At 37.6% G+C, this 11011-nt stretch overlaps 1 protein-coding gene across 1 annotated transcript; it reads right to left on the reverse strand.

Annotated features, from left to right (window-relative positions):
• Positions 1 to 5879: 5879 nt before the first annotated feature.
• On the reverse strand, positions 5880 to 8110 carry LOC133866077 (protein FAR1-RELATED SEQUENCE 5-like). The gene is made up of 3 exons (XM_062302638.1): positions 8034 to 8110; positions 6787 to 6877; positions 5880 to 6227 (listed from the first exon to the last, which is right to left on the reverse strand). The coding sequence occupies exons 1-3, from the start codon at positions 8108 to 8110 to the stop codon at positions 5880 to 5882; spliced, it is 516 nt and encodes a 171-aa protein (XP_062158622.1).
• Between the last annotated feature and the right edge of the window lie 2901 nt (positions 8111 to 11011).

Consider the following 11011-nt stretch of genomic DNA (forward strand, 5'->3'; position numbering starts at 1 on the left):
ATATTGAGCTTTATGGACCGCAAATAATTCGGTCATCTATATGCCATGTATACCAAAACAAAACAAATATATATATATATATATAAATATTAATATATATGATCACATTAATATTTAGTTTAATGTGATCATATGCTTTACAGGATATATTTAATTAAGTAGTTTTAATGAAAATTACACTTCTCAAAACAAAAGGAACCTCTTGATTTTCAAGCAATTGAAAACATATTAGGATTTAGGAATACCAAATACTAGATGGTTTCTATGAAACTTAGGTGAACATAACTCCAAATTATGAAACGAAAATAATCTTAATACCTTGTTTGGTTTTCTTTCTATGAGTGAAAAGAAAAATAAAAAGAAAAATAGAAAGTCATTTTTTTTTTTTTGGTTTGATAATGTGTAGAAAGTGGAAGGAGAATTAAAAGGAAAATTAATATTTTAGAGACTTTTGTACTTGTTACTAACTTCTCTAAAAATCTTACTTATTTTGGAGAAATTTTTTGATGAACGTCCAAGAAAAAATTAAGTCCATTGTTTTATCGTGTTCTATTCTTTTTTCTGCTTATCCTAATCAGGCACTACAAAAAATTTGACATTTTGCCACCTGCAGTTAGCCACGTGCAATTAACCACGTGGGTTCAACGTAGTTAATCCGGTTGTTGCTAAATGTCAATTAGCCATATAACTTTTCACATACGTGGTTATTTAGCCACGAGGGACACTCATCGGATTAAATGCATTTTTATTTTTATTTTTTTATTAAAAAAAAAAAGGTATTTTTAGCCACCTACCCCTAACCCACGTCGCCAAAAACCACACACACACACATATATATTTTTTTTTCAAAAAAAAAGAAGAAGAAGAAGAAAAAAAGAACTTATTCTTCTTCTTCTTTTATTTTTCTTTTATTTTTTAATTTTTTTCAATATCGATCATATATGATACACGTATACGTACGTATATCACTATATCTCACTGGATCTCTAGCGAGGGCCGGTGTATCCGGCGAGATCCGCGCCTGATCTTCGGGTCCAACTCGTCGTTGACGACGTCGTCGAGATCCGACAAGATTCAGAGCAGATTTTCCATCCCCAACTATGTCCGAAGCGGATTTCCGTAGCCCGGCAACGAAAAAAATAATCGGCATAGAGATTAAACCCAAAAAAACAATAACCGACATAGAAATTCAATCCAAAAAAATAAGGGATAATTACACTTAACCCCCCTGATTTATCCATGGTGTGGTGATTTACCCCCCAATATACAAAAATTGGTATATGACCCCCCCGAACTTGCCAACGTGTGGCAAAATCAACCTTCCGTCCAATCAACCGTTCGTTTGGACGGAAAGTCGGTCACGTGCAAGTCACGTGACTTGGGGAGGGTCTCTGTCTTAAACGGTCACGTGACTTGCACGTGACCGACTTTCCGTCCAAACAAACGGTCGATTGGACGGAAGGTTGATTTTGCCACATGTTGGCAAGTTCGGGGGGGTCATGTACCAATTTTGGTACATTGGGGGGTAAATCGCCACACCGTGGATAAATCAGGGGGGTTAAGTATAATTATCCCAAAAAATAATAACAAACAAAAACAATTTATGTTCCCCTTCCTTCCCCATGAAATTTAATCCAAAATTAACATTTAGCCAACACAGAGTTCCAAGAGAGTTTAAAAAGGAAGAAAAAGTGGAAGATCGGACTCGATCTTTCATGGGTCACCGGTGAGATCAGGTCTGGAGTGGAGCTCGACGCCTAAATCTCTGTCACCGACGACGCAAATGAGCTTCTCCGGGTGGTGGCGACCGAGTCGTGCGGCCGATGGGTGAGTCGTCAACTTTTGAAGAAAAAAAAAAAAAACACACACACACACACACACACACACACACAAAGAAAAGAGAATGAGACAGAGAGAGAGAGACGAGGAAGAAGAAGAGAGAGTTGAAAGAGAGTTTTTTTTTTTTTTTTTTTTTTATTCAATATTAAGAGAGAGAGAAAGAGAGATAGGTAAGAAAAAAATAAAGGCAAAATTTAAAGTGGTCATACTCATTCAGGTTGAGAGAGAGAGTTGAGAGGCTTGGCATGACTTTTTAGGAAGTAAAAGAAAACTTAAAATTTAAAAAAATACAGAAGGAAAGAAACTTCAATTTTGAATTTTAAGAGAACTCCCGCCCATTACGTCCCTTCCCTCCAAATAACAAATAGCAACGTGGTTTATTTGCCATGTGGCTAATAAAACACGTGGCTAAAATTTCATATCTTCAAAAAAAAAAAATTCAATTCCTTAAAAAATTAGAAAAACTATGAATATTTTAGCAATGTGGCTTATTTGCCACGTGGCTAATTGGTGAAGTAGCAATAAGCCACACGGCTAATTGACGACGTGGCCAGTAAAACATGTGACTAAAATTTCAAATCTTCTAAAAAAGAATTTGAAAAAATTTCAATTCTTGAAAAAATATGAATATTTTAGCCATGTAGCTTATTTGCCACGTGGCTAATTGGCGACGTGGATAAATACACATGGCTAATTACCTACATAAAAGATTTCGCTATGTGGTGGATTATCCCCGTGGCAAAATAGCGACGTGGGTAATCTACCACGCAGCAAAATCGCCACGTGGCTACAGTACCGGTTATCGTAGCCACGTGGCGAAATGTCAAATTTTTTGTAGTGAGGAAGTGGAGAATAATTAAACTTTTCTCTTCTTTTCTTTTCTTTAGGTGATAAACCAAATATAGTTTTAGTTTTAGTTTGGGATCCTAACTCTAATAGGAGATAATGGCAATGCATGGAGTTTTATGTTTGTTGGTAGTGACAACCACTACTAATTTTAGGCCTATTTGTTTCGGCGTAAAAATGATATTTGAGAAAATGAATTCCTAGTTTTTGCGTGTTTAGCATGACGGAAAAGGACGGTCAACCCAAAAATTTCCATTGGCCACTGAAAACCTAAGGGCATTAGGAAAAACATTTTCCCCGCTTGAGAAACTCAAGTGACCCTCAAAACAGCTCACTCGACCTCAAGTATCCCTTAAGTATGGTTCTCGCTTCCTCCGCAGCTCATCTTCATTGTTGCCACCTCGTTCTCGTGCCGTAGTCGCAACTTTTCTAGTTTCCAGGTACCAATCCTCTCTTGCTCTTTTTGTCTTTATCTCTGTCACTCTCAGATCTCTCATTCCCAGCCCCTCTCTCTCATTTGACCTTGGAGAAGTAGTGCTGCTGATAGTGAAGATGGTAGTTATGGTGGGCTATCCGAACACTTGAAAGAGATTGCAATAGCACTTAAAGCTATTCACCAACCAAAAAAAAAAATAGCACTTAAAGCTCTCAATCAGTCCAGTTGATATAGATCACCTTTATAAATGTTAAATATATTAGAGAAATATATAAAAGAAAGAAAGAGCGGAAGGGTGAGAGAGAGAGAGAATCATATAATGGACTACATTGTATTGAAGTAGTATGTTCTTATGATGTATTACAGATGCCTTTATTTATAGAGAGGCTATGAGTAGTGGACAAGAAACCCTAGACTAAACCCTATAATACATTATGAATGAAATAACCCTAAAAGGGTAATAAACCTAATAAGGAATATAACAATATGAAGAATAAATATTCTAACATCCTCCGTCAAACTCAAGGTGTAATAAGCTTGTGTCTGGGAAAAAGAAAGGGAAAAGAGGTTTGGCCCATGTATGGGCTGACCCGACTGGCCTGTTCGGCTCAGCTGGGTTTGAAGGATTGAGTATTTTGGCTGGCTTGGACAGTTGGGCCAAGAAATCGAGTCTAACCCGACAAACTGGGCCGACGCTTGCTGGATCGGTTCGATAATGCACCGAGGTTCACAGTGCAGCTGAGCTCGAGTTCATAGTTGGGTCGGCTGCCTTGATCGACTGAGTTGGCAGAACCTTGGATTGGCTGGCCTTGGCGGCTGAATTGAACTGAAAGAGTTTTGAACTGGATGGAACCAGACTTAAAGAGGCATGAATTGGATGGAATCGGACTGAAAGAGGCCTGAACCAGATGGAACTGGACTAAAAAAGGCTTGAACTGGCTTAGAAGAGGCATAAACTGAACTTGAAACCACTAAACCGGTAGTGAACTGACCATGGAAGCTTTGGAATGGAGCTAAAACCTATTGAATTGGGTCTTTGGAGGCCTGAACTGAACTGGATTGGAAAGGCGTGAATCAGCTGAGAAAAGGCTTGAACCTGTCTGAAAGACCCTGAAACCGGTCTAAAACAGTGGTGAACCGGCCTTGGAAGCTCTAAAATGGAGCTGAAAGCCTGGAACCCATTGAGCCAGGTCTTAGGAGGCCTGAAACTAGTGAACCGAATTAGACTGGAATGAAAACCGACCCGAGTAGACACGCAAGTGGTGCCTATAAGTGACGCATAGGCGCGTGTGAAATAACACGTTGACAAGGGGCATTAACTGCAGAATGAGGTATGAACAAATCCTATGCTATATATTATTGATCAATAATTATATATAATTTCTTAAAATAAAATCAAACGAAACAAAAACAAAAAGAAGAAGAAGAAAATGAAAATGAAAAAGAAAAAAAGGGTGAAGTATTGGTACTTGATTCGAATGACATGATGACAAATGATTAGAACTATCAGCTCCATGCATCGATGAAGTCGTACATTGGCCCTATTTTAGTTACACACGGATTAATAAATGAAGCTCATATTAAATAAATAACATGTACAAATGTGAAACAAAATATAAAGATGTGAGGCAACTACTTGTAAATGCTGATTTGCTTGCGGGTGATGATTGTTGATACTTTTCTTCTTCTTTTTAGCTGCTTCAATACAACTTTTGATCCGACGCCTTCCCTTATAACCTTGCTTCTTTTTTAGGGCTTTAGCACTTATTATTGTCATCTCATTTAATGGATTTTCTTGAAAATTATTAACTTGGCAAAGATCGGATTTCCTTCTCATGACATCTTCAATCTTTTTGCTCAACTCAATATAGTTTTCCAATGTCATCTTGTATGTTTCTTCACATTTAACTGCTCGACGAATAAGTTTGACATACAAGGGGCACTATTTATATCAATTTGTGACTTCTAAATTGGTGTCCATTAGTATTTCATATCCATTGAAGTCTTGTACAATCTCATTTATTGCATATTTTGTCCATATCTTAAGAATGTACTTCTTTGGAAGTACCTTGATATTCATAACATCAACAATTTTTAAAGCATGGCCACACAAAATTCCACATCTCTCAAACTTTCTGCAACTATATGAAATATTGTGTTCTCAAGAATTCCAATGACTCTACGATCTTGAAGCTTATCATAAAATGACACTATATATCCATGAGATGAGTTTCTTTCAATACGCTATTTGACAGTTGATATAAGCTCATTAGAACTCTTCGTATTGCTTTTGTAACTTCATGAATGGTTTAGAAATATAAATATTTGCTACTTGTACCAACATTGGTGATAACATCTTAATTTTTCGTAACTTTTGTCTTAAATTATACTCTGACATCAATTCCTTGTAGCACTTATTAAGTAATCTATCAAAATGTATGAAGAACTTTACAATATCATAATTTGACTGTAAATAATCATTTAGGTCAGCGTTCAAACTTTCACTCAATTGTGTCAAAGTTATTCCTGTAGAAAAATACATCTTAATATATGTTTTAGCCTTTTTATCTTTCACTTCAAATAAACGTTGTAGCCAAGAATTATCACATACATTGTACTTATGAAGTATAGCTTCCCAAGCACTAAGGAACTCATCTTCCTCTTCCCAAAATTTAAAACATGCATTGAGATCATTTCTAATCCCATTATTACCTCTTAATAAATGTCCAATATGTTTCAAAGCATTTTGCATTAAATGTCACGTACACAATCGATGGTAAGTATTAGGCATCACCAATGAGATAGCTTTTGCCATTGCTAGATCTTGATCAGTAAAGATTGTATTTGGTTTCTTCCTCGACACTGCCTCAAAGAAAGTTTCAAACAACCACTCGAAGGATTGTATAGTTTCATTGTATAGAAATGCAGCCCTAAATATTACAACCTCTCTATGATGATTAAACCCAACAAACATTGCAAGCAGTCGATATTCCTTATTAGTTTTGTATATCATATTAAAAGAAACTACATTGCCAAATAACTCATAATCAACAATCATTTGCGTATCTGCCCAAAAAATATTTGTTAACTGTTTTGCAGCATCTAACTATAATGCATAATAGAAGGAAAAACTTTATTGCTTTTTCTTTTCAAAGTATCTAAGTAAACACCCTGACTCACCATATTTCAGCTCTCGTTATCGTTTGCTGTGAAGGTAATTCTTATGATCTTGTTTGGTGTAACTAAGAACATCTTTCCCACTGGCTTGCCTACCCATAAACTTATACGAATCAATTTTAAACCACTATCATAAGCCAAATCAATTTTCAATGCTTGTGCATGTGAGATATTCCGTTGTAATGGCATCGTGCGAGTACATTGTGAAATATGAAGAGCATGATTATGACTGAGCTCAAGACTCTATATATAATATTTCTCATTTTTTTTTTATCAAGTCAAATCTTCATATGTGCTTGGCAACCTGTCTTTGTTTCAGCTCGCTCATGCGTTTTTTGACCATCTTTCACCCACTCATCTTGAAATCCCTTTTTACAACATAGAAATTGTCTTGAAGTCACCACACCATCTACATTTCTTTTATTGCACCAATCTTTATGAATACTAAATCCATAATTTTGTCCATACTCATTATAAAAGTCGTATACCTCTTGTTCAGAACCAAACTCAATGCCAAGATTTGACGTATAATCAGTAATCAGAATTTGATCATTGTTCTTGTTCGCATCCTCCATATAACTATTCAAAAGATAAATATAAATGTGTAAGAATCTTGAAATCTTGTTAGAATATGCTAAAACACTGAGAAGATGCTATGTCAATTGATCACAAAACATCAGAAGTCTAGAGCTATATGCATCTAGAAATATCTCTAAAATCAAATCCACTGCAATTCACTGGCCATTGACGATATCTCTAGCTTTTACTAGAAAAATCATATATACAATTGTTCCTAACATATTTCAAAATCATTTAACATGTCCATGTAAATCATGCTACACTACATGTATCTGGGATGTAGTATAATGGTTGTACATGCCCAATTCAGAACTACATGTCCAATTCTTAGTTTCATTAATTGTATTTGGGAATCAATAAATGGATTTTAATAATGGTTGTATGAAACCTATGTTTGTATGAAACAACCTTTGTTCTGTAAACATCTGTTTGGAAGCAACAACCTGAAAGAGTGGGTTCTGTAAAAAATAATTAGGGGTAATTATATTTTTCCCCCATCAACTAACAGCTATTGTCAACATGCCCCCATGAACTAACACCTGGACCAAAAGAGAGTATCCAACTACCAACTTTACATACTTTGCCCCATTCCGTCAATTTAATTCGTAAAAAGACTTAAATACCTAACTCAAATTCAAAAATGACATAAATGCCCTCAACTTTTTTAAACATATTAATTTTAATATTTTTTTATTAATTACTGTTGGAGGGTATTTTGATCTTTAAACCAAAATTAACGCCCCAAAATGGAATATTCCATCCAAGTTAACAGGATTCCCTGACGGAGGGGGGCAAAGTATGTAAAGTTGATAGTTGGATGCTTTCTTTTGGTCGAGGTGTCAGTTCATGAGGGCATGTTGACAATGGCTGGTAGTTGATGGGGGGAAAATGTAATTACCCCAAATAATTATTCATTGTGCATTCAACACTTATTTTTTTTGTTCTTTAAAAGGGAAATACATCCCAATGAGTAGGTTCTGTAAAAAATAATTATAGGATTGGGCATTCCAGGATAATTTTTTTGTTCTTTCACGCAAAATTACATCTCTTCATAACAAAAAATAATTCTTTCACCCACACAATTTCAAAAAGAAATCTTTTTTGCTTTCATAAACAATAAAAACTGATAAAAACAATACACAAAACAAAAACTAACCTCTCATGGGAGTCTTGGACGGCCTCTTTATCTGGAAACAGAGGGTTGGATACCCATTGGTGCAAACTTGACGCCATTTTTGCTTGTGTTCACTTTGATTATGTAGATTCAGAAAAAAAAAAAATAAAAAAAATCAAAGTCCTGAAAGAATAGAAGCTCATGGCCAGATGCACAAAGAATTTGAGACGTTTTAGTTTTTGGTTTCCCATGGTAGCATAAGCAAAGAGACATTTCCCACAAGTAGAGAGAGAGAGAGAGAGAGAGAGAGAGAAAGAAGAGGTTGTTTGGCTGTGTAACAGAGTGAAGTGACGGAGAAGTCAGGAAAATTTTATCAAATAGCAAGATGTGGGTAGACAACGTAAGTTTTGGCTTCAAATTCATATGTCTGCATCCTAGCTGTAGACTTTTTTCACAGCATATATGCTGTACTTTTTTTTTTTTTTTTTTGAGAGGAAACTTTTGATTTCCATTAAAAAAGGTCCGCATTAACAACATTCACCAACACACTGGGACAAGAATTAAACCACACACACTAGGACAGGTGAGAGACAGCAAACTTAGCCAGTAAGTGAGCAGCCATATTCCCATCTCGCCTCACGTGAGAGATTCTCCAACATCTGCCTTGTCTCCAACACCATATTCCCATATATGCTATCAGACTCCACGGAATTCCCAAAGGCCAAGATGATCTCACGAGCATCACCCTCTAGCTCAATCGAGTCGAACCCCATGTTGCACCCAAATTGCACTGCTCGACGGGCTCCAATGGCTTCCGCTATAGTTGAATCCCTGATATAAGGGATGACATCACACATGGCTGCTTTCACTACCCCACGACAATCCCTAGCTACAATCCCCATACCCATGATCTTCTTCCGGCTATCCAAAGCCGCATCCCAGTTGATTTTAATGTTATTCACCGCTGGTTTGATCCACCTACCTTGAGAGCTCTGACCCCTATACCTTGGAACTGCAGTAGCTTCTTGAGATTTCCTAAATTCCCCAATAAAACCTGTAGCTTCTTTTATCAGAATGGTAGGAGGCAACACTGCACCCCCAAAAACCACCCTGTTACGTCGGGACCAAATTTTATGGGAGATAGTGGCAAAAAGCTCCAAATCCTCATCCTCCAATCTAGCACAGAGGTAGGCGAAAATTTCGAAGAAATCTTCCGCCTCCACCGAGCTCTTTTGTATGGGTCCCCCGAAACTACCCCCCACCGCCCGAGCAGAGTCACACCGCCAGAGAACATGGCCGTTGGATTCGGCCTCAGAGCCGCACATCGGGCATAACTGGTCAGTAACCACCTTTCTTTTATAGATGTTGTTTTTTGTAGGAAGAATATCATTACATGCCCTCCATAGAAATAACAAGATATAACGGGGAAAGTTTAGTTTCCATAAACGACGCCAGATGGGAACAGCAGAAGGCAAAGTTGAAGTACTCCAATTATCCCGATTCCTCCGCTCAACTTCGAGATGATAGGCACTACGAACCGAAAAACTGCCATTGTTAGTCCCTGCCCAGATTAATTTGTCCTCCTGAGTTCGAGGGCTAATAGGGATATTGCAAATCTTCTCCACGGTCTCCCCTGAAAAAATTTGTTCAATAAGGGGTATGTCCCACTAGTTGGCTTCCTGATTGATAATATTTGCTACTCTAGCATCCCTTGAAAGGATCCGAACGGGGTCTAGAACTTTATGGGGAGTAGCTGGAATCCACTTATCATCCCACAATTTAATCCTAGAGCCATTCCCCACCCTCCACATGAGACCTTCTTGAAGAAGGGATTTTGCTTGCCAAATACTCCTCCAAGCAAAAGAGGGCTTCTTTCCTAAATTGGAACCCATAAAATCCACACCATGATAGTATTTTTCACACATAACACGTGCTGCCAAGAAGTCAGGCCACTTCAATAATCTCCAGCATTGTTTAGCTAACATGGCCATATTGAAGCATTCAAGATCTCTGTAGCCCAAACCTCCAACGTCCTTACTTCGACCCAGCCTTTTCCATGACATCCATGAAATTTTATCAATATTTTCCTTGAAGCTCCACCAAAATTTACCCATCATTGAATTGATCTCTCTGGTTAAAGTTTTTGGGAGGCGAAAGACACTCATCGTGTACGTCGGGATCGCTTGAATCACTGCCTTCAACAAAATTTCCTTCCCTGCATGCGTAAGAAATTTCTCCTTCCAACCATTTAGCTTAGCCCAAATTCGTCCTTTGATGTAGTTAAAGGAAGAAACCCTAGACCGCCCAATTAAAGCCGGAAGGCCTAGATACCGCTCAAAATGCTGAACATGATCAGCCCCTGCCACTGACAAAATCTCCCCTTTAGCCTCTGGAGTAGTATTTTTACTAAAGAAAATGAAGGTCTTTTCCCTGTTGATTTTCTGACCTGAAGCCAATTCGTAAAGGTCTAAAATTTCTTCAATATGTCTCCATTCTCTCAAATTAGCTTTACAGAATAAAAGACTGTCATCAGCGAAAAATAAATGATGAATCCGAGTTCCTCCCCGGGAAATTGGGACTCCTGTAATCCCTCCAACCCGTTCAGAGTTACGAATTAAAGAGCTAAGGGCCTCAGCACAAAGGATAAACAAGTGGGGGGATAATGGATCGCCTTGCCTCAAACCGCGAGAGGGAACAATCCTCCCATAAGGCCTACCGTTGATGAGAATAGAGTAAGTCACAGTCCGGACACACATCATCAAAAGATTGATCCACCGATCTGCAAAACCAAGCTTTCGAAGCATAGATTCCAAAAAAGCCCACTCCATCCTATCGTAGGCTTTATTCATGTCAAGTTTTAAAGCCATAAACCCTTCCTTCCCCGATAATCTAGTAGCCATAGTATGGAGAGTCTCAAAGGCTACAAGGACATTATCAGTGATCAAACGACTCGAAACAAAAGCACTTTGCTTCGAAGAAATAATTTGGGGAAGAATAAGCTTTAACCTATTAGCTAAAAC

Source organism: Alnus glutinosa, chromosome 4 (genome assembly GCF_958979055.1).
Source record: "Alnus glutinosa chromosome 4, dhAlnGlut1.1, whole genome shotgun sequence".
NCBI lineage: Eukaryota > Viridiplantae > Streptophyta > Magnoliopsida > Fagales > Betulaceae > Alnus > Alnus glutinosa.

What these genes read in the sequence shown, in the direction of transcription:
- LOC133866077 (XM_062302638.1), bottom strand. Translation starts at nt 8,110, where the DNA reads ATGGCGTCAAGTTTGCACCAATGGGTATCCAACCCTCTGTTTCCAGAT. An exon ending in GTCCAAGACTCCCATGAGAG is followed by an intron (nt 6,878 to 8,033) that starts GTTAGTTTTTGT and finishes TCTTTTGAATAG; the next exon opens with TTATATGGAGGATGCGAACA. An exon ending in AGTTTGGTTCTGAACAAGAG is followed by an intron (nt 6,228 to 6,786) that starts GTATACGACTTT and finishes TATGCATTATAG; the next exon opens with TTAGATGCTGCAAAACAGTT.